A 24537-nucleotide genomic window follows, 5' to 3' on the forward strand; every position below is an offset into this window, starting at 1 on the left:
CGCCGTAAGATGTATTACCCATGCAGTATGTGTGTGTGTGTGTGTGTGCGTGTGTGTGTGTATTGATTGCAGGATATTATAACGCGTGGAACGAAACTCGAGGGCATAACATTGCAAAATCACGAATTAAGCAACCTGTATGCGTGTATTGTGACTTGAATTATCGCCCGATGCGACGCAGGCTCGGCTAGAACAACGACAAAAGCTACGTTACAACTACCATACAGCGTAATACATTTAATGTCGGAATTGAAAGTCACCTTCTTTTCGATTCAAAGAGGCGGAAGGAACGAACACCCTTTTCTCTCTGCGTTGCAAATTCTATTACAATACAGCTGTGTGCACGGAGATTTATTTTCTGCAGAAATTTACAGAGGAAAAGAAACGCAGATATCGAGAGTACAAGTCTTCACCTCGTTGAACGAGGCAAAAAGAGATCAATCATCGAGTATACGTACGAATGATGCGAAAGACGCGAGTGACGCGAACGTAGACCTGTAATGATACGGTTGATTTCAGGTTACGGTCGTTTCATTTCACCTCTTTGTTTTTTTTTTATTCATTTCGCATGCAGTCATTACTAATTCGTTATTTTATTTTAACTTCAATCATTTTTCATAAGTCTATTTATGTACAACTAAGAAGAAAGAAATACGCGTAAGGATAAGTTTAAACGCCGTTGCATCGAACGATGTGATTTATACGTTAGACTGAAAATGAAAATTTGTGATATGCTATTTTTTACACGAATGCGACTCACAAATATTGGATAAAAATACAAAGAATGATGAGAATAATTTCGAGAAAATATATATGTATATATATAAAACTCAAAACATTTTTAAATTTTCAACAATTTTTTAGGGTACCCATTTGACCCACAATTTCCGGACTTTTCATGTAATGACGTTGCGGGTAAAATGAGCACCCTAAAAAATTGTTTAAAATTTTAAAAATGTTTTCAATTTATTTTCGTACTTACTTTAGAATACTTTCAATATGAGATTAGCTGTACGTATAAAAGACTAGTGGATAAAAGGCGGGAAAAATGGGCCAATGTTCAAACAACATGTTTCAAAGTTTTGCGCAAATTTTTAGATGTGCTCGTTTTGCTCGCTTTATCCTAAGTTTTCAAGATACATGTATAGTTTATTTCGTGTTTGAAGTTTGCTATTATAGAGCAAGCGAATAATGAAATTTAGAATGTTTTTCAAAATTTAAGACAAAACTAGGACAAATTTTCAGGGTTGTTCACTCTGCCCGTCCATCTTCTATATATTATATAGAAAGGAATCGTACGCGGTCGGTTACTTTTCCGGACTTACATTTCCGGTAAAGTAGAAGACGGAGAAGGTGGAAGTGGGACTCGGTACTAATCCTCTCCCTCTCCGCAACTCTTCACGTTTTATAATTATCATCGACGCGAGGCTCGCTGCAACTTTGCCGATCGCGCATTGGATAAACAGCTCACGTTTTCACCGCCATGCGTTTTATACGCGGACGTGCCTCAAGTGTGAAATTGAAACTGTTATGCGTCCCGCCCTCGCGATGCAAAGGGGAAAAGATGCGCCTTCCGTCGTCTTGTAGAAGAAGAAGAAGAAGAAGAAGAAGAAGAAGAAGAAGAAGAAGAAGAAGAAGAAGAATAATGCACACCTGCGGTAGCACGCCTCTGGAGAAATAATACATATCTACGTACGCGACATGCGGAGAGAATTTTCAAATCGAGACTGCGACAGAGAAGAGCCGACGAATCTTGAATAAATCATCATTCAAATCTTCTCGATCGAATACGTATTAGGATCTCAAGAAATACTCGATAAAAAAACGGAACGGGGTTTAAATTCCAATTTTGAATAGTTCCGAAAGCGTGAAATTCGGAATTTTCGACTGGCGAAACTTGAGTAAAGTAATCAAACTTTGACGAGACATTAGATGTTCGAATGGTTCAAAGTTCCGAAAGGACAAAATGCCGAAAAGTCGTAACTTCGACGATTCAAAGTTCCGAAAGTGCGATAATGAGGAAGTTTAGAAAGCTGAAATACCGAAATTCCGAATGATCGAAGATTTTCAGTTCCTTGAACGTCTGGCTTTGTGAAATTTCACTCACCACTTTGATCTTGAGTAAACTACGCCGTGTGAGTATGTTTTAATATACGGAATTTTACCCCATCGTAACTTTGTTTTTTGTAATTTTCCTCCATCGTAACTTTACTTTTCGGAACTTTGCTCAATCGTAACTTGAATCATCGTAATCTTGCAAACTTTGTTGTTTCTTCAAACTTTGATATCTTTACTTGAAGTTTCGCCAAAAAATAATTCGGAGTTAGACGTTTTTGGAACTTTTCAAATTCAGAACTTCAGCCCCGCCCCTAACGATAAAAAGGCGAAAATTTACGCTGGAAATTTTCATCCGATCTTTTCCTTCGTATTAAGAAGAAGAATAAATTCTGTCTTACAGATTTCTCGGTGATATCATTCGTACAGCAAAGTTTTCTTTCATCTACAACTCTTATCGAATCCAGCATTGAACTTCCCGCATCTGCCGAACTTGCGGCATGCACGTTCCACTCCGCGACCTTCGACCTAATTGTAGCCGCTCATCTTTTTGCACACGCTAGAAACGAAGGATAATTAATATTGTTGCCGCTATCGCGTAAATACAATAGCGATGCAATGGCGAAGCTTCGCGTTTGCTAATTATATCTGCCTCGGTGTGTTTACGTACGTTCTTTAACCAGTGTACGTATCTGTTCTCTGACAAGTGTATCATCATTGATGTGCAGACATCGGCGTTGGAAGGCCGGGCAATTCCCCTTCTTCGTAACGCGATGCTAGTAATTGTCGGACCGTAACTCGGCCTAATTTACACCGCCGCGTTGTATAAAATTGTATAATTTAAAACTGCTTTACTTTACCGCGAATCTCAAGGATATATAATTGTAAGCAGCATTTGAGGCACCCGTATGTTCGTAACTAGATTCAGCAAATCACTGATTAGAAAAGGAATTCGTGATGTCCTTGAATTTTGGTTCGAATTTGACAATTTTTCTAGAATTCGGTTACAAGTTCACGTTTATTAAACAAATTGGAGTTGGTCACGTTAATGTAACGCGAAATATAGAAATTTTAAAATCATCGTTTTAAAAATTTTTTATTACTCTAAAGGAGTTTAATTTTTGCAAAATATCAATACACTAATAGATTATTCAAAGTTTGAAAGACAATTTTATAATTGTGAAATAATGATTTTTCCTAAAAACGGATCGTTACATTAACGTTAAGAACTTCGATCCCTTGTTTATTAAGAACTTTGGTCAAAACTTGCAAATTTTTTTGCTGACGGGCATAAACTTGACAAACATCAACATTATTTTTTAGTATCTTTTCGCCACTTGATCACTCTACACTTTTCGCAAGATTTCTAATAATTTTCAAAAATCTTTCGCTATATGATAAGTACACGTATAATATGCAGCACCTTCGAGTCCAGCATTAAATTATACCGACATGTAATTGCAATTACTGAATTTTAGACGGATAATCAATGCAAAATGCAATGCAGTGTTTTTATGTACATTTGAAAATGGCAGTATAATTATAATGCGGATTTTATTACCTTCGTCTTATAACAACCAGATTACAAAAATTTTATATCGTACGTATAAAACAGTTGAACGACGTTACTGGAGGCAATGCGTTTTAGCTAAATAATAAACTAGAACTACCAAACTACCTACAAGTTGCAACGGTGTATGTATACCTAGATGTACGTAGTACAAGTATAAAAGAACCTCGCGCCGTTATGTCACAGCTTGGCAATCTAAACTCGGTGTCCAGATGATCCGCAAAAACTGTGTAAGAGCTAAAGAAGCGAAGCTAAAGAAATGTTGAAAATGGACGACACCATCGATCAACGCCACATCGTTATAGCCCAAGGCCTTTCTTACGTATCCTCATCCTTCTCGTAACCCTTCGAGTCGAACGTTATTGTGCCGAGTCAATTTAACTCTTGTAACAAGATAATATTTCGTGATTTTTGAGGTAGCTGATTGCGAATCTGAAATCAGATTTTGAAAATTCGAGGACGCAAAATTTCGAATTTTATCGAAAACGGTCAAAAAACTTTAAGCAGAGATTTTCGGGCTCGCTGATTGGATTCGTCGTACCGAATTTTCGAAATCTGATTTCACGTTTGTAATCAGGAACCTCAAAAATTCCTGGTCAAGAGTTTTTTTCCGGATTCGATCGAACTTGAAATTTTCATCCGCCATATTGGATTCGCAACCTTGAATTATTTTATATCCGATTTCAGATTCGTAATCAGTCGCACCAAGAACTTATAATTTATGTTAAACATGTTGTACGTGTATGAGGTGTAACTTTGACGGAAATTAATTATTCCTTCAATTTACACGATTTTTTTCGATTCATTTGTTTCTAATAATAATAATTTACATTATATCGCAATCATTACTTTCAAGTATTGAAAATCTATCGGTATACTGTCAGAAATAGTAAAAAAAAACGCGAAGAAATATGTTTTCAAAGTTAATAATCGATAACAAGTTACTCGCAATAAAATTCGACATTATGTAAAGAAAAGTATTGTTTTTAACGCGGTGTAACGTGAAAAAATTGAAAAATCGAACCAGTTCATATTCACCCCTGTACGTCGATTCGTCCCTTCGCGAGTTTGAAACTACTTGCAGTAGTAGAAGAAAGGGTGCATAGTTTATAAGTGAAGTTTTTAAGACGTCGTAGGAGCAGCAGGACAGAACAGAACGGTTAGCGGTCAGACTCCCTTGACCGTGAACCTAGGTTGACCCGCGACACAAACGCACAACAAAACACTCCTCCATAAATCTACCCGTAGGACCAACGTCGTCCTGCATGCAAGCCTCCATCGTTACGATGCAGCTATGCCGCATTCCCTTTTATATCCGACACCGACGATGAGAGAAATTTTTAGTTCCGGTTACCGCTCGGTCCTTGACTATTTTCATTTTTTACCACAATCGACGAAATATAGTTCCAGGTAGAAAATGAAAATTATAGTTCTAGCTCTTACCAAAAAATCTAGTATCCGTTTCTATTCTTTCTCACTACGATCGCTGTTGCTATATTTTCTTGCAACTGTTGCGAAAATTTAACGCTCGTGCGACGATAAATTGACGTTAAAGCCTTGTTTGACTAAAAAAGTAGAGTAAACCTCAGAAACTGATTCAGCGTTGCAATAACCAAAAAAGGATCGACGATAGCGCAAAATGGTTAGGCGTACCTCGTTTTTCCTAATTCCAACAATATTCAAACAGTTTTTTTAACGATACCTGTTTTACTCAATTTTTCTAGTTACTATACATATGAAATTTTTATACATATATGTATATTTATATACACATAGTAACTGATCATTAAAAAGCAGGAAATCAAATTTGGTTTTCTTTATGATAAACCAGGTGTTAATTTTTTTCAAATTCCTTCAATGGCGTGAAAACGAAATATCGATTTACTTATCATACGTATATTATACAGCTATACATATATGGCTGGTGAAAATGTGGGTAATGAGGGCTGATGTGAAAATTTCTGAATTGTATTACATTAAACATCTTTCAAAAAATTGGGTCACGGACGGAATTGTTCGAACCCTAGTCATTAGCCACGATCTATTTTTTCGACCCATTATATGACTCCAATACTAAAGCAGGGATATATTATCATCGTAGTTTTTTTTTTTTCACCTACAGAGTTTGATTGTCATTTTAGTTTCTCGATAAAGTTAATGTGAAATTTATTTTTAAAAGTGATAACGAACGAAAACGACAGCAATTAAATCCGTTGAAAGTTAATCTGCGCAGATAACATGTATAAATGAATAATTGTCGACGAAAAATCTCGAAGAAAATACGATCCATTATCGTAGTTACAACTGATGTAAATGTAAATTTGTATTGAAAATAATTCTATCATACATATATATATATATATGTTGTATATGTATGTATATTATATCTGTATATATATAATCTCACCTCGATTATCCGGACGGAAATAAACAAGACGACGACGCTTGAGAACACGCCGTGAAAACGATGAATGGAGTTTGTAGATAGGGATTGGTGGTGGTGTTTTTTCTCACCTGGTCAAAGTTCGCGGTTGTTCTCTTTTTTTCTTCATCTTCTTCTTCCTCTTCTTTCTCTCGTGTCTTTTTCGGTGCACGTTTATGTATTGAGGATACTGAATGAACGGAATCGCCGTCGGGAGAATAAATAAAGAGCACGCGGATCGTCGACGAGACGTCGAGAAGACCTTCTCTCTTTAGTTTACTTTTTTTTTATTTTTTTTTTTTCTGTATTTCACATTCTCGTTACAAATTGAACTTCAAAATCGATCGCCTTATAACGGTTCTCTACGGTCGATTTTACGTCGACGCTTTCGATAGTCGAAATTCAATGACTTTTCCTCAATTTCCAGATTACAAAATGAATTTTCGAACATTAAAAATTTATCAAATTTATTTATTCCGTAAGATGCGGTAATTTTTGTATACAAATTTAAGAAAATTATGTACCACAATTTTTATGTTCAGAACTTGGAGACCGATTTTTTTACTTCCAATCGCTTGAGTTAGTAACCTTATCGCAATGATTCGTGTTTCGGAAAACGAGTTGTTTGGTAATTTTAGGAATCTCCGAAATGAAGCAAATTATAACGAGGCAAAAGTATTTCATATTTTCAAATATTTAAGTCACTTCAAATTCACTACAAAAATTGCAAAACAGTGATTCGTACATTCCCAATATGTTTCGTTACGATAAAGTTACCAACTTCAGCCTCGTAAATCTTGCACATTTGTTCGGTTACACTCTACGACGTTTTTTTTTTTTTTTTTTTCTCGATAAAGAACATTTCTTGTCACAAATTTAATCAAACAATTATTTGTTCGTTATCAATATTCTCCCCGTTCCGTCGAATGGAAAAACTTGTCATCGCTACTGTACAAACCGAAACGGTATTTAATACTAGTATAACAATTTGCTCGTATCACATGCGAATTATAATTTCCTTGTACAATTGGACACATGGGAACTTTTTATAATTTCTTGCTCTTTCTTCCCTCTTTTACAGGTATACAATTATAATACGTATAATAAACGCGATACGCGAATCTTTATTATATCGTTCATGTCCGTGCAACATATTGCACAGGTACGGTATATTCATTATACGTATACCTATTCAGTTCGCAAACTCACTCGCAAACTACTTTTATCATTGTCTCTGTTGTACCGAAGCTATTCCCGCCTCGGTGTTTTCTATAATAGATTTTCTCTCCTCCGTACTTGGCAAGAACCTTTTTTAGCACACCCAGACACGATTACCATCACCTTATACCACCTTCTACCTTACGCTACATCCGGCTGACTTTGCCTCAACCGACAAACGATTTTTCCTCTTCCTTAATCCTCCCCCTCCTCTCTCCTTATTTCGTCCACCTCGCGTCGAGACATTTTCACCATCGTTTTTACCGAAAATTAAATGTTATCGTTAAAATTTTGCATTACGCGTGCCGAATAAAGAGAGGAATCTACGCTAGTTAAACACTGGCAGAATGCTGCCGGTGTTGCGTAATGCTGAATAATGGCGAACTGTTGACTCTGTTAGCGACGCGACGGTCCAGCTGATTTACGTTTTTTATTTGTATACCTGTAAAACATCCTATACGACGCGATCATCATTTGCGTCAAGGTCCCTTGACGCCACGGATTACTTACGCTGACTCGAACCGCGTGCGGTGTTCGCTCAGGGATTTTTTTAAAACCCTGGTCAAAAAACCTATCGCCGTGCGAAAAAAAACCCGATTCCTTAATTATTTGTAGTAATATGCATTCGTCGGAATTTTGACTGCGTCGCGAACTGCTGTAAAATTATTGCATACGCACAGAATTTTTCAACACGTCACGTTGCATTGTGCAAGTTATTGTACGATTGAAGAAAACAAGAAAAAAAAAACAAAAAAAAACTTTCGATTAAACTTTTAATGAAAAATACAATTTAAGAATGAAAAAAAAAAAAAAGGAAATGTCTTAACTGTATCGTTATAAATTCAGAGACTCCTGTGTAATAATTTGGGAGAAGAAAGAAGCTGGTGAAAGAAGATAAAGAAAAAAAAAAAACTTTACGGAGTGTCTGAATCGACGAAAAAACTTTGATACGGTTAAAATATCGAGTATAATTTAAACGCGAATCTTGATCATTTTCATTGTGAAAAATGTACACATTATATTTCTCGTAGTTTGGAAAAAAAAATAAAAATACGGGACGAACGTGAAAAAAAGCAACAAAAAATTGAGCATAAGTAGTAACGAGGAAACGAAAATGTAAAATCCGTTTCTCGTGCACTGTGAATTAGAATTTCCGGAAGCAAAAGTCGTATTATTCGGTAGAATTATTCGAAAAATCTACCGGTCAAAAAGTTCTACGGGAATTTTGACTTTTTCTACGTGTTTTCTTCGTTACCGCGATAAAAATCAGACGCGTTAAAAATGGTAAAAAGTGATTATGGAATTAGTCCGAGGTTACAACTGCAGCGAATCTTTGTATTGTACCTTTACCGCAAGCTTGTAAGAACGAAATGTTCGCCGCGTTACGTAATCGGTCGCGATTGTAGAAAACGTGCGCGCGTGTGCGTTTGTCTCTACTTACTTACCATTCGCACGTTTGCTCCATTGTCTATCTTCCTCCCTCACTCCCCGGCTAATTTCCCCTCCGCGAATCGCGTTTCCTATTTCATTCATTTTTATTCACGGCACGAAACTTCTAACTCTGCATAGCACACACACACACACATTTATCACACAAATGTATATTTATACGTACATATATATATATATTAAAAATTAGCGATTTTATTCGCTCGGCCCTTATTTGAATAAAATTTGCTACGCTATACGGGGTGGAACAAAAGAGATAATTTATACCTCCCAAAATTTGTTTATCAACTGTCGTAAATTCTCCTACGTTTCGCTTATTTAGTTGTTTATTTATTTATTTTCCATGCTACGCAGATTCGAAATTTGGATTTTTCATATTTGACGATTTATTTCCGTATAAGCCGCCTAACATATATCCTCGGGTTTTTAGTCTTATGACCTCGAATTCAAGGCTGAAGGCTAATCGATGCATTTTTTTCACTGATAACAACACCGGTTGTATCTACGCACGTAAATCCATTGTGCAAACATAGATTGCAGATAAATAGATAAATAGATAGAGAGGGTGAGAAAGACGGCTTTGAAAAGCCCTTGAAAAGCGAAACTCGGTTCGCATGAGTCTTAAACTCTGCAGCAGACAAGTTAACGATTTCTTTTTTTCTGCAAAATTGTTGCTTCTGCGAAATTCTAAATCACCATCTGTTGCGCAATTCATTACGTTATAAACGTGTCATATATATAGATAGATATAGAGGAAAACATTCAAATGATCGAAAAGAAGGAAGTGATTTATTGATTATGAATCGAATCGATATGAAGAGAATATATGTAATGTTTTTAAACTTTTACAACAACACGGTATTCTACGGTTTTTGTGGTCTCCGATTACGAATCTGAAATTAGATTTGAAAAATTGCAAATAGATTAAATACGGTGGACGAAAATTTCAAATTTCATGGAATGTAGTAAAGAAACTCTATGCAGTGGCTTTAGAGGTCGCTGATTGGATCTGCCATGCTGAATTTTCAAAATCTGACTTCAGGTTCGTAATCAGTGACCCCAAAAACTTATAATTTATGTAAAACATGTATTCGGAAATTAATTATTCCTTCAATCTTTACGATTTCTTTCAATCAATTTGCTTCCAACAATAAAAATTTACATTATATCGCAATAATTACTCTAAATTTTTCTAAATATTCAAAAAATGGATACGAAATAGGAGTTAAGAATACTTCCCACCATGACTCGAAGGGTTATAAACCCACTGATGTTTTTCTCTGCATTTATAAATCGAATATTATTGTATAATAATGTGCAACGTTCTTGTAACGAAGCTGTGAATCACGATTTTTTTTTACACCCAACCGTATTATTGTTAGAATAAGTAAGAAACAAAATTCGCGGCGAGATATTCGAACATGTGTTCGTTGTACGGTGAAAAATCGAAGCGGCAGGTGCTGCGAGATTCATTTTTCTTTTTTATAACATTTGTCGATTCAATCACGTTTCGCCAGTCATCGAACAAATCGGGCATCTTTTATTCCACTCTCAAACGGCACTTGACACTCGAGTGTAACAACGTGTTTTTCCTGTGAATACGTATACGAGTGAGAAAGAATTCGCACGGTAAAAATTTCTTTCAACTTCTTCGTACAATAGCTTTGTAATGTTGTACGTATAGATGCGATTACCGTTCTAGCGGTATTTTTAGTTAAATTTAACTTCTAACAAAATTAATCCTGAAGAATTATAATTGACGAAGGAACGGTTTTTGGGGAATTCAATACAATAGTAACTTTTTTACGATCAAAGTAGAAATGTACAGAAGCGATATAATCGATCGAAATAACAATCGACGATCAGGTGGCGTGTTGAAATTAAAAACCACTTATCAGTAAACAATGAATTGAATAATACAGTGTGTGTGTGTGTATGTGTGTATTCAGTTCACGATTTAAATAAAAAGTAATAATGAAAGATAAAATAATCATTCAAATTTTCCTCCAAGACAGAAAATCGTCCAAATTCATTTTTTTCATCTCTATTATTTGGTTTCTTTTTTTTTTTGCACTTTGTGGTATAATTTTCCAGTTCATCGAACAGTTTATTCTGCAAAACAATGTCAACCTTCTACGGTCATTATCTCTTATTTGTTATAAAATTTTGATTCAAAATTCCGATTGCAGCATCTTGCAGATCTATGAATTATAAGTACAATTGTAACGATTAGTCTTGCAGTTGATAATACGGAAAACGATAATTCAGTGAAATAAGAAAATGAAACGATGCGCGTAAAAAAAAAAAAAAAAATAAATAAACCGGAGAATTAAAATTTACTTGTACACCGATTATTTCCAAGATTTAAATCACAGGCTCTTGGGACATCCTGTACATGATAATTACGTTACGTCTTGTATTGACGCAAGTGTACGGTATACGTACGTAAGTCGATCGTCAGCTGATTCCGGCATGCATTCCCAGGATCACAAACGTATTGGTATGAAATAATTATAATTGGGTCGTTAACCGAAGCCGGAAACGTGAATGGAAATTAATTGAAATTAAATCAAGTTCGATATGTTGTAGCATACCTGTAAATAATGACAAATTCCTCCGCACGCCAATTATCTTATTTACATAATATCCCGTATCGTATGTACCAGTCACCTGACACATATACATATACATATATATACATATATATATAACTGTAGGTACATACGTTATATATTATGTAATCGGTATAATTGTCGAACACACGCGACGCGTCTTGTTATGCTGATTTTTTAATCGCCATTTATTACACACATTACGCAGACCTAACGGGAAAATATATCCTCCTTTCAATCATTCGATTATTATTTATTTGTCAAGTCGAGACGGATGACGCGCGGAAAGTAAAAAGTATCCGGATCTTTGCATTTTTCCATCCCCGTCTTTGATGACGACATATATATATATGTACATATAGGTATAAGATTACAGATACTCGCCTCGTAGACCACGTGTGTTATTAGCATATCATTAGGGAATCATCTACAGGACAGATAAACGACGTTGAATTATAGTTCGTATCTCCTGGACGAAAGTCTCGGGTGATGGTTAATTTAATGTACCTACCAGCGGCGTTTCGATTGGAAGAAAAATTCGCATACAACAACAACAACAACAACAGCAACAGCAGCAGAAGCAGAAGCAGCGATAATACTAGTCATTAATAATAAGAATAAAAATATTTCGCTACTCATTTTGGGCTCGAAACAAACAATTTTAATTTTCAAATTTGAAATTTGAAAGAGTAATTAAACGTATAATCATATTTAACAGAGGGAAGTTCGTAACGTTAAGGGGGGAGGAGGGGGGTACAGTTTAAACGTTTTAAAATCATTCCTATTTTTAGGAGCCGTCATTTTGTTATTAATTTGAACGAAGAAATTCTAAGATCTTGTTTAAACTATAAATAATAAAACCCTGAAACACATTTTTAGGTAAAATCATCATTTCGCAACTGTAAGATCGTCTAGAATTGAACAATTAATTTTTAAAAAGCAAAGTGTGTTCAGATTTAAAAAATTGAACTCTTTTAAAGTCGTTCTAGACTTTCGAAACAATGATTTTAGTTTCAATATTTCGTATTACAGATTAACGTTAGTAGCTTGAAACTGGTTTGTATTTCGATTCAATTAAAAAACTATGTGCGTTATATGTTACAGAATTAATTTCTCGTAGGATATCTTTGTATGGAAAATTACTCGTTACAGTTATTATCGTTATCAATTTATCAAATTTATTGTTATATATGTATATGCGTGTTTAATGATGAGAAAAAATTTCCCTCTACATTCTGCAGAAACTTGGGATCTTACGTTGGCGATACGATATATGTGTATAATATTACAGACTTTGTTCTTGTTGAATTAACCGATCAAATCGTGGGAAAATTTACCTCTATTGAACGATCGAAATCTTTCCTACCATTATTTATAATAATAGCGTTATACGTCGACTATATAATAGCTGCGACAGTTATATTCTTGTAAACACTTTCGTCGTCGAGAGTTGTTGGCGATTGAAAGGGGCGATTATAGCCCCATTCTTGTTTCCTTATGTCTATTAGATGTATAAATAATACACCGTGCCGGAAATAATATATTTATACGGTAGATACTTTGTAATAAGAATAACGCTAGATACCACGCACGTGGAATGTAAAGATTTTCTTTCGCGTGTAACATTAAGTTGCAAATATTTGCGCATATTGAAGAAAGGAAATTAAAAAGGAAAGAAAAAATGAAGGATCGTACAGTTTATATTGTTTTAAGATGTGTTTGCGTGCGCGCGTAATTGGATGACGACAAATATCGCTGTATATTCACAAATCACAATGTTGTGCATAATCAGGGGAACAAAAAAAAATCACAAGACTAATAATATGCCTTTTTTAATGATTAATTGGTGAACTCGTAACTTTAAATTTTCAATCAAGTATCAACGATACAATTTTTAATAAACTTTAATTCGCACTTATCGCGTAATTGGTTTCGAGTTTATTTTATATTCTGTATATTAGTTAATTAATTTGCAGTATATCTAATTTATTTACAACGGTTGTATGAATATACAAATATGAATGTATCGTTGTTATAATAATACTTCCTGCGTTCTCATCGTAAAAACTTATACAATAAGCGATAATTCAACGACGTTGAATATTAAACAATTCTGTTCCGTGTGCGATAAGAAGAAAAAAAAAAAGAAAAAATTATGTCTACATATTTTCTTCTGAGAGAAATTTCGTCAAGTCAGAAGATAAGAGAGAAAATGAAATCGTTCGAAGGCTTGTCACTTGTACGTATTTTAAGACACTTCAACGTCACAAGTGGCGTATAAATAACAAATTTCTCTTCATAATCTTACGACCACTCTTATAATCCATCAAATATTCCTGACAATCGGTTAGCAGGGGTGAAATTCTAATTACGAGGCGTCATTAGGCGCGTCCAATTTTTCTTTGACTCGTGCCGTAAACAAGGAAATAAAACATCGAACGCACTTTAAACGAAATATTTTCACCGCCGTCGAAATCACGCATTTCAAAACTGAGAAATTGAACTGTTTAACGCGACGATTAATTTTTAGTAAAAATCATTATTGTTTCCCAACTTTAGGATCGTCTCTCAAATTTTGAGTTATATATTTTGGAAGTTAAGCTCCTTTAAAGTCGTTCTAAACTTTCGAAACATCGATTTTAGTTTCAATATTTAGTTGCATTAAAGTTATTAATTTCAATCTGGTTTGAAATTGGCAATTTTTATTTCTTTTTTTCATCCCACCGTTATTCGTGCGAAACTTTTACACACACTCATTTTGTAAAACTCATCACGCAAATTTCTCTTTCGTTGTTTTCACAATCAGTGGTGAAAATCCGTGATGTAGAAAGCTTACGTGATGTTTTGTTTCTGTTGTAAAATAATTCCCATCATATGCGGTGAAATAATTTTGTTTTCTTAATAATATTTCAAGTAAAATATTATAAGTATACTTTTATATTTGTACTATACATATATCGGAAAATATTATTTCATCATGTTTCGAGTACAACACTGAGAAAAATTGAGTAAAACAGGTATCGTTAAAAATACTGTTTGAATATTGTTGGAATTGCGAAAAACGAGGTACGCGTAAACATTTTGCAACGCAAAATCAGTTTGTGAAGTTTACTCTACTTTTTTAGTCAAACAAGGCTTTAACGTCAATTTATCGTTGCACGAGCGTTAAATTTTCGCAACAGTTGTAAGAAAATCTAGCAACAGTGATCGTAATGATAAAGAATAGTAACGGATACCAAACTTTTCGGTAACAGCTAGAAAACTAAATTTTTCGATTGTGGTAAAAAATGAAAATAGTCAAGGACGGAGCGCTAGCCGGAACTAAAAATTTCTCTCAGTGTATAATTTTTATCGTAACACCCGCTGTAATTTTAATGTATCGAACTAACTTGTATCGGATCGCATAATCGCGTAGTGAACATGCAATTGCAATTTACCGGCTATCTCGTCGTCCTGCAATTGTAGTCGACGATAAATTGTGAGAAAGTATGAAGTAGGCCAAGTTTGTACGGATTAATTAAATGCTGCTCAAACGCCTCTCGTATAGTACAATACAGTACATGCCGCGTGTTTACACACGAGTAGGCATAAATGTACATGTATACATATATATATATATATATATTAGACTGGGCCAAAAAAATTGACTATTTTTTTTTTTTGAAAAATATATTGAGAATATCATTCAGTATGGCAAAAAAAAAATTTCATGAAATTTTAAGCCCTTAATATTAACTTTGAGAGGTCTATCATCGCTATTTTTGATTTTTAGTAATAATTTGATGTTTTACGTCAGAACTGTCGAAATATTGAAGTGAAAAAATTTATGTTCACTTATCCCTTTATAAAATTAAATTCCCTACAAAAAAGGTCTGATTATAGATTTTTGTCAGACAAGCCGTTTCCGAGTAATTAAGCTTGATAAATTGATATAATTTCTCGATTAATTCTCGATTAATTCTATATATATATATATATATATATATATATATATATATATATGCATACACCTACACCTCTATTAGGTACGCACATGTAGGTATGTATGGGATGTACACGCGTTAACGTCAGTTCTGTATTAATAACAGGTTTGTTAAGCGATATAATTATCATCATCGTATGCAGACAGGCTTGTGCGGTGTGTAAAAGAAAAGAGTTTGAAAAAAAAAAAAGAAAAAAGTGAAAAAAAGCAGCAGAAGATCGTGTTATAGTCTCGTGTATTAATACGATTGCATACATATGTAGCATTAAACGCTTGGCAGGTTTAATCGTTTGGCGTTTGGATATGCTAATCTGAAATATCGTTGTCAGATTTAATAAAATCTCTGCGTGAGGAAAGTAGTTTCTTTGACACTCGCAATCATATTTATTTTACATACGTATGTTACAAACGCACAGTCACACACGTATAATTTATGGAATTAATTAACGACGTTTCTGAGTTTTTAGAAACATTTTTCATGGATTCGGCTGGTTTACTACGTCAAAATGGAGATAATCATTGTTACATAATATTAAAGCCCTGAAAAAATAAGATGAGAAAAAACTGCCAGAGAATTCTGCGATTGAAAATGCAAGTGCATTACGTATTATTGTACGCATAGGTATACGGTCGCGAATATCTTCAACGTATATCAATTCACGCAGTGGGAGGTTGATTGGAGTTGAAGTTCCGAAAGTGTCTAATCCCGAATTATTTTATGGCGAAACTTGAAGTCAGGATATCGAACTTTAATCAAACAACAAGGTTTCGAATGGTCGGAAAGTCGACGACGGCTCAAAGTTTCGAAAATTAAAATATACTCGCACAGCGTAGTTTACTCAACGAGTGGGTGTAAAAAATGAGAAAAACCGAAAATCAGAAGTGGTGAAATTTCACTTATTGTTAACCAGAAATTCACGGAACTGAAAATCTTCGATCATACGGAATTTCGATGTTTCAGACTTTTAAATTTCCTCATTTTCCCACTTTCGTAACTCTTAGCTTTCGGCTTTCGAACCTTTGACGTTTCGTCAAAGATCGATTTCTTCGCTTAAATTTCCGCCATCAAAAAATCCTCTTTTAAAAATTATTCCATCCACCGATACGGCGTCGCAACTGCATTTGTGACGACTTTTTCACAACATTTTTCACACTGTTATTCAAAATCGGCATTAATACAGTTTCTAATCGCACACCGTGCGCGCGTATTGCGCCTGGTTTGTTTATATCTATCGTCTAATTAGGCTCGTAATTACCTCGAGATTATTTCGAACGCTCTCTAGATCGGCGCGTGATAAATCTCGAAACGAATAACCCTCCTGTATCCGCCGATCTATGCCCCATTCGTACACAATACCCGTAAGAACCGAGATTCAGCCAACTCCACGCATACTCTTCGCCATTAGGGCTTAATGCGGGATTCGAGATTAAGCCAGGCTCCGGATTACACGCTCCGAGTTGTTGCGAACTGTTGTACGTCACCCTATACAGGGTGGTCCATTCGAGTCGACGCAGCGAAATATCTCGAGAACCAGCCGTTTCAGGGAAAGATTTTCGAAATAAAAGTTTTCCGGTTCTAAGGGAGAAAAAACACCGTGCCGTCGTACTTTTGATTTGGTGGAGGTTTACAAGGTCGTTCGGAGGTCAACATTGTTTTTATTTTAAATCGGACCGTGTACTTTTTTTTTTTTTCACAGACTTGCATTTCACATCAATTTTTCAAGGTAAATTTAATATCGCGAAAATGAGCAATAAATTACAATTAAAAAAAAAAAAAAAGAAAAAAAAAAGAAACAATGTTTACCTACAAATGACTGGTTCTCGAGATATTCTGCTGTGTCAACTTGAACGGATCACCCTGTATATACACACACACGCATATACGGTAGACCCTTCGAGTTACAGACTCGCCGGGTAATCAATGATCACCGATCGGCCGTATATCGATCACTCCTGATGATCTATACGGAACAATGGATCACTGACATTCGTAAGATGTAACGCGTATGCCTGTAAGCAGTAGGTGTACACCGATCGGTTGTTAGAGTCCGGGGAGAATCGAAATCAGGCCTTTCGCTCCGCGATTTCTTACACGCGTCTAGCGGTAATGCTTTTCTTTTTATTTATTTTTTTTTTTATTTTTACAATTTCTTTCTTATTTCCATACGGGATAGATTTTACGAGCGAGAAAAATCGGGTCCGGCTGTATCACGAGCGGATTTTTACAACGATTGAGGTTGTAATATAGCTGCGCACCGGTGCTTGGGATATTACAGGATTTGTACCGTGTAATTTATGGGTATTCAATTATGTCGGGGAGGAGATGTTTGAAAAGTAGTTCGCACTTCGATCTGACAATTTGATTACCATTAACCGGTAGGGTTATCTTTATCTAGCCTACGGTAATTCGTGCATTAAGTTTATACGAATAAAAATTGTAAACCAGATGCGTTCTAACGTACGAGATTCGTTCGCCGAGGGAAATTTATGTGGATATGGTAATATACGCGTATTCGTCTCTCTATGGTCGGCAACTCGTGCGTCTTTATGCGTTATTTTACGCGTTAAAGGAAAGTGAACCAGCTTTTGCATAGCTGCCCATCCGTAATACACATTATTTACAATAAACGCAGCTCGCAGGAATTATAAACACGTAGGTGCGCAATATCACGCGGATGCACCTTGGCTTGGAATCGCTTGTACGTTCATTTTACTCCTAGATTTCCCTTATAGTCGCGATACGCGCTTTATGGCAATTTCAGTAATTGAAATTATACTTTTGTAGATAGGTTACGTTTGTACCTCGGTACCGCAATCGCACTTTTTGTAACTTTGTTGATTATTGTTGTTGTGATTTTTATGTAACAAAATATACACAGTATATGACGTGTACGATGGTACAAGAACGTATAACGCGTCAAAGGGAGGAATTTTTAGGATTAGAAATCATTCATTGAGTTAAAAGATCTACTTTTTTAAGTCGAGAAAAAAAAATTGGCTTAAACTCACTTTTTTTTTTTTTTGGTGTAATATTATATTTTATTTCAATTCGTATTGAATCCGAACCGAATATAGAGTTAATTAATAAGCCGAACGATTTAGGTTTTAGTAAGTTACCAGAACTGGGAAAATGTCAAAGAAAACTGGGTCTTAGATCCTGGAATATCTGAAGATGTGATGGAATTTTTTTTTATTTCTCTTAAAAAAGTTTGTGCCTGACCTGTTAAATAAGAGATCGAACTTTCATCTTCCTCTGTATAATAATCGTTTTCTATGATCGTTGTTACATATGTTACTATAAAAATTGAAAAACTGAGAGGGACAAAAACGAAGTCAGACTGATTATTATTAAATTTGATAAAAAATTTAATTTAAATATTAAAAACATTAAGGGTTTGTTTTTCATTTTACGTTTAGGAACAAGTACGCAAATTGATCCTCGGTGCTCGATGCGCTTATAACTTTAGCACTCTTCGTTATATACGTATGCACGTACAATCTAAAGCGTCATCCATTGTTAACACGATGTTCAACCTTTCACCCAGAGATGGCACCATTCGCTCGCCGTGGGAGCAGAGAGGAGTTCATTCTTTGATAATACAGCGAACTGACTGTAAGAAGATCCGAAAGTTATTTAAAAATTTAATAAACAGATTAAACCGAACATTCATACGTCGAATCACGTAACGTTTTTAAAGTTTAAGTTCGATAAAATATGTAAGAAACTATTTGATTATATGATTTTTGATCTATCCGATGATTCGTGCTTTTTGTAATTTATTATGTGACTTCTTGTATGTTTTATTTTATTTAGAAAGTGAATCGTGTAATAAATTACATGTATACGCTGAATATTTTTTTTAAAAATATTACATTATTTAACAGATGAACATTTTCAGTAGGGTTATGATTAAATTGAGTAACGTTAACGTTGCATGGAATTGGATTAATTATCGATTGAGTTGCGCAAGTAAGCGAGGAAGAAGAATACTTTCTTTTCTTTTTCTCTCTCTTTTTTTTTTTACATCATTTTTCTACTCAATACAGATTTTCGAAATTTAATTATTGATAACTACCAGCATTGCAAGTTATCTAAAATGAGAGTACTAAAGTTTAGTATTCAATTTTCTTTAATTATCTTGTTTCTTAAGTTAATTCAAGTTTCGTCCAGTAAAATTACATACTTCGAAAGGTATGCGTTGTACGAAATTTGCGAAAGTAAAGAGGCGAGATATCTTTATAATATGCATCGATGTATCCGTGCGATATTTAAAATCCTATTCGAGACCAGACGATCATCGTATAAAGGACTTGCAACTTATACGGTCAAAGTACAATAGCCTGGGTAGAATCGAGGTACATATATACGATCTTTTGTAATACGATCAGCAGGTATATGAACTAGCGAAAGGATCGGGAATCGTGAAAAAAACCGTATCGATGTACCGTTTTTTTCTTCCTTTTTTTTTTCCTCTTCTTCTCCTTCTCCTCTTTTTCTTCTCTCTTTCTCTCTCTCTCTCTCTCTAGTCTCGCCATCTCTGCAGTCTCTCGTCAAGAATTGTTGTTCGTCAAGAATTCATGTACCCGGTGTTGGCGAAAAAATAAGATAAAAAAAAAAAAAAAAACAACAAATTTTGATTCTATATCTTCATTTATTACTTATAAAGTTTGCTTTTGTATTTTAAACATTGATAAATAACACCTGTCAATACGAGTTTCGAATTTGGGTTCTAGATGTGAAATTTTGATTTCTTCCACGTAACTGATAAAAGAAGAAATAATTTCATTAGATAAAGTTTGCTTTTTTAGAAACCAGAACGATATTTCGGATGTAAAGAAAAACGATCTATTTTCTCATACACTTATTGTAAATAACAATTACAAAAAACGTCAGTTTCGCGTTTAAATTACTTTTCATCAAAAACTTGAATTCTAAACCGAAGTTTGTTCATTCGTTATTTACAACGAGTATTTGAGAAGATAGGTAATTTTTTCCTAAATTCCGAAATATCTTTCTTGTCTCTAGAAAAGCAAAAATTACCTAATAAAATTATTTTTCCTTTTTTCTTTCCATTGGAATAAATAAAAATTCACACCATGTTTATATATTCACACGATACAGACACTTCGTTTCCGTCCCGATTCTCCATACCTCGGCAACACCTTGTACAACCCGTGTTTACAATATCGCTGGTTCACGCCTTGCGGCAAACGTATAATAATTACAAAATCGGAACTTGAGAGCGTTTGAACACGACGCGACGCGATCGCGGTTTTGAGGTTGCCGCGTATCGTAAAGATCTGCCAGCTGACCGTCGCGACGTCGGTTATTCATACCTACTCGAATGATTAAACAATCCCAACTAATTCTCTCGTCGACGATTGGCCGGCGGGAGGTTACGTACCCACCAATGCGTGAAAAATAATTCATAAGCGTGTAAAAAAACTTCTCGTCGTCGGTTGCAGAGTCGCTCGCTGACGACGGCAGACGAGAACTTAAAGAGAGAGAGAGACGCGCAGGCGTCGAGACGTCGAGAAGCGATCGCATTGGTGTGGCCGAACTCGTCGGTGCTCCACCTTCGTAGTCGTCGAAAACGCGCAACCCTCGAAACCGGGATCAAACGGTGGTCGTTGTCCTACGTCGGAGGAGACGAAGGGCGGTTTTTCCGCCTTCACTCCTCCGCGTTTTCTTAGCTTAGAGGTTCGCGATAACGGAACGTCGATTAACGCGTGTGCAAAAAGTGCCGTCGACGTCGCTACGACGTAACGCGAAAACTGCCACCCCCTGTATTCCGAATTGCGCGTTTCGGTCTTGAGGGCGAATCGGGTCACTCAATAATCTCGCACCGTACTCGTAAATCTAGACGTGAATTCGAAGATGGTTGCACGTGCCGAAGAAAATTATTTTCGTAAAATTATTCAATCATTCGTCTATTTATTGTTATTACGCGAATTGTAATCGGGGACAAAATGTGTAGCGATTGAAAAGTGATTATATGTTTGTCATGGATCTCGAAACCGGGGCTGCTGGATCGTTCCGCGTTTTTGTTTCGTTCGCCGAAGTTTGTGGACGGTGGAATGAACGCGGATGATTTTTAAACGTTCAAGTTTCACGATCTTTCTCGCGTCAGACTGCGTGGGAATAAATTGGAGCAATTCTCTCGGGTATTTTCTTCGGGTACCGCGATTATCCTGCAGATCTGCAGTATTTCGACTGTGGGCTGAGGATTTATAAACGCAGAAACAGGATGAGTCACTTTGAGTGGAAATTACTACGCAGGAAGAAGGTATATGTAACGCATCGTGTATATGCCTACTTGTATAAATGTATGTATGCGTGATGCAACGTTGCCCGCGTTGATGAATAATTATTTCATCCCACATTTATTTACGATGATAAAACGATAAAATTTCTTTGTTGAATATTATTTACAGTTATTGGTTCGTACGAATTATTAGTCACGTTTTGTTTCCCGGTTCAGTTTTATGTTTTATCGAAACAGGATAAAGTACGGATGTGTTATTCCGTTTTGTATAGATTATACAGGAGAGGCAATTGACGTTTTATCTTTTCCAGTATAGATTTCTTTCTTTGTTTTTATCGTGAATTACACGTATAATGCGTGTATCGAGGGGCGAGATTGAAAGTTCCGAAAGCGCCTAATTCGGAATTATTTTGGGGCGAAACTTGAAGTAAAGATATCAAACTTTGAAGAAACGACAAAGTTTCGAATGGTCGGAAAACCTATGGGCTCAAAGTTCCGAAACGCAAGATTCTGAAACTTTAAGTTACCATAGAGCAAAGTTCCGAAAAGTAAATTTCCGGTAGGGAAAAATTACGAAAGATAAAGTGAGTGGGTGTAAAAAATGAGAAAAACCGAAAATCAGAATTACCAGGATTCCGAAAGTAAAAATATCGAACATCCAAAAAAAAAAAAAGAAAAATCAAAGAGGTGAAATTTCGATGTTTCAGATTTTTAAACTTTCTTATCTTTGCCTTTTCGGAACTTTGCAGTTTAAGAACTTTGAGCCGTCGGGTTTCGGTCCATTCGATGCTTTGATGTTTCGTCAAAGTTTAAGTTCTTTACTTACAGTTTCGCCACCAAAAAAATTGGGAGTTTACCACTTTCGGAAAATTTTAAATTCAGAATTTCAACCCTTTCCTGAGAGGAATTTTCTCGACCGCGAGTGATGATTATGATTCACAAACACTTTTCCCCGTAAAAGTTTTCGCCAATTTTTGTAAACCATGCAAGTTCTAATTATTTCACCGAATTCAAATTTACGGTGAAAATCGTTAACGATAGCGTGTAAATTGACTTGATTAACCGTCGCCTGCGGTCGATATATCGGCATTACATTATTATTATACACTGTAAAAGTAATTCGGGATGCCCTCACACGTATTATTACCGAGGGACTTACGCACATAACTTACGGCTAAAATATACGGTGCCCGGTTAATAGAGTTGCAGAGCAAGTTGGTATTACATAATCCTACGCACCAATTCCACGTTTTTCCACTTGTTTATTTTTTCTTCTTTCTAATCGTTAACGTTCATCCGCGCCACGGCGGCTTAAATCTAACGTCGTTAATTTCAGTCAATGATCTTATGCGTGTATCTTTACATACACACGTTGTACGTATACTTGTATACTTTGGTATTTTAAACACAGCTGCTTGCGGCGCATGCGATCGATTCAAAAAAACGTTCGAAACGTCGAGAGTTCAAATTCGAGGGGGAAAAAAAAAGTTTCTCGGATTAATCGAAAGAATAATTCTTCGATTTTAGGAATAATCAATCTTTTCCAAATAGAGAAATAGTAGATTGAAATCGTTTTTAACATCTTCCTAGAAACTCTTTTCGCTTCGTTTATCGTAACTACAGTGTTTCAATCACCGAATTAAGAATCGGACGGCACGCGCATCTAAATGCATAATATAAATTCGTGCCAGATATCTACTTAGACAACATTATACATGTATATATGCATATGTATATATATTAATATGCATACTTACACACGTAGGTAATAATTTTCAATTGACAGTAGTTAAATCAAACGACGAGATATCAGGTCACGTACTATTAAGAGCTTCCAGCTAATGCATAATTCGTATTAATAATACACAACGCGCATCACGTCCGTATTCGGTACTAACTATAATATAATACGTATAATGCCCAGATGACACTGTTTAACTGTTTAACAGTGCGACAACTTGCGCGTGGAGACGTCGTTTCTCGGTCTCTCTATGTATGTAATAATGTGATTGACAAATCAGAGCGAGGATTTCTGCATGGCTACGAATTGCGCGCTGTTGTATACCGGGACAATCTCTTGAAACTTGAAAATCAACCGCGCATGCGCCAAATAATTCAATCTCATTGGTCGGCGAAATCTTGTCTGCGATGCAGGCGGGCCAACTTACGCAAAATGTCTACGTTTCAATTTTCAAAGAGCATAAGCGTTAAATTTCGGCCGTTCTTTGAAGAATCAACTTTCCAACCCGATAACAAACGCTTCCAAAAACTTTCCGAGTCACCGCTTCGATTATTTGAGATCCTAACCTCGAAAATTCGTATCAACTGCATCGCCGGCAGAAACAGTTTGACAGTCGATAAAACTCGCGCATGCGCGGTTGATTTTCAAATTTCAAGAGATTGTCCCGGTATATGTAATAAACAGGATCAGTGAGAGTAATAATAAAAATTATTCTCACTATATATCATGTATACATATTAGCGATAATTTCGTCACCGTTTATTTGGTGTATATATTATATAAGGCCCGATTTTTAAACTTTCTACATGGGTATAATTTCACGGTGTATAACTCCGGGTCACGCGATATCCAGGAAAGGTGGAAATGGGTTGAGGAACAGGAAACGAGCTGGTTAGGTAGGTCAGGAAATACACGCTTTTTTTCCTTCTCAAGGATCCTTTGGTATTTTTATACTGTAAACCTCGTTTTTCGTTTTTGCTTCTTTGGGAGTTACTTTTTTTGACGTATTTCGTAAAAAAAATTGCAAGCTTATGCACAGGGTGTATAATAAATACACAGTATCTGAAAGCAGTTCAAAAATCATCCTGCGCACTGTGCAATCCTGCATAGGTTCCTGAATAGCGATTCTTTTGCTTATTTATTACACGATGCATATTTGGGATAAATCGTTGCTTCGCACCTTTGATGAAAAAAATGATAAACCATGATAAAAAAAATATAC

General features: G+C 35.6%; 1 protein-coding gene across 2 annotated transcripts in view; it reads left to right on the forward strand.

The window, feature by feature from the left end:
* LOC124213094 (pleckstrin homology domain-containing family G member 4B) overlaps nucleotides 1–24537 on the forward strand; it is a 192966-nt gene that overhangs the window by 2455 nt on the left and 165974 nt on the right. Inside the window, exon 1 of one of the 2 annotated variants that reach the window (XM_069133325.1) lies at nucleotides 20891–21595. The exons of the other annotated variant lie outside the window; for it this stretch is intronic. Coding sequence (XP_068989426.1) covers nucleotides 21557–21595 — 39 coding nt within the window. The 5' untranslated portion in view covers nucleotides 20891–21556. Of the gene's footprint in view, nucleotides 1–20890; nucleotides 21596–24537 lie in introns of those variants that run through there. 2 annotated transcript variants of the gene reach the window in all.

The sequence above is a fragment of the Neodiprion pinetum genome, chromosome 2 (assembly GCF_021155775.2).
Source record: "Neodiprion pinetum isolate iyNeoPine1 chromosome 2, iyNeoPine1.2, whole genome shotgun sequence".
Taxonomy (NCBI): Eukaryota; Metazoa; Arthropoda; class Insecta; order Hymenoptera; family Diprionidae; genus Neodiprion; species Neodiprion pinetum.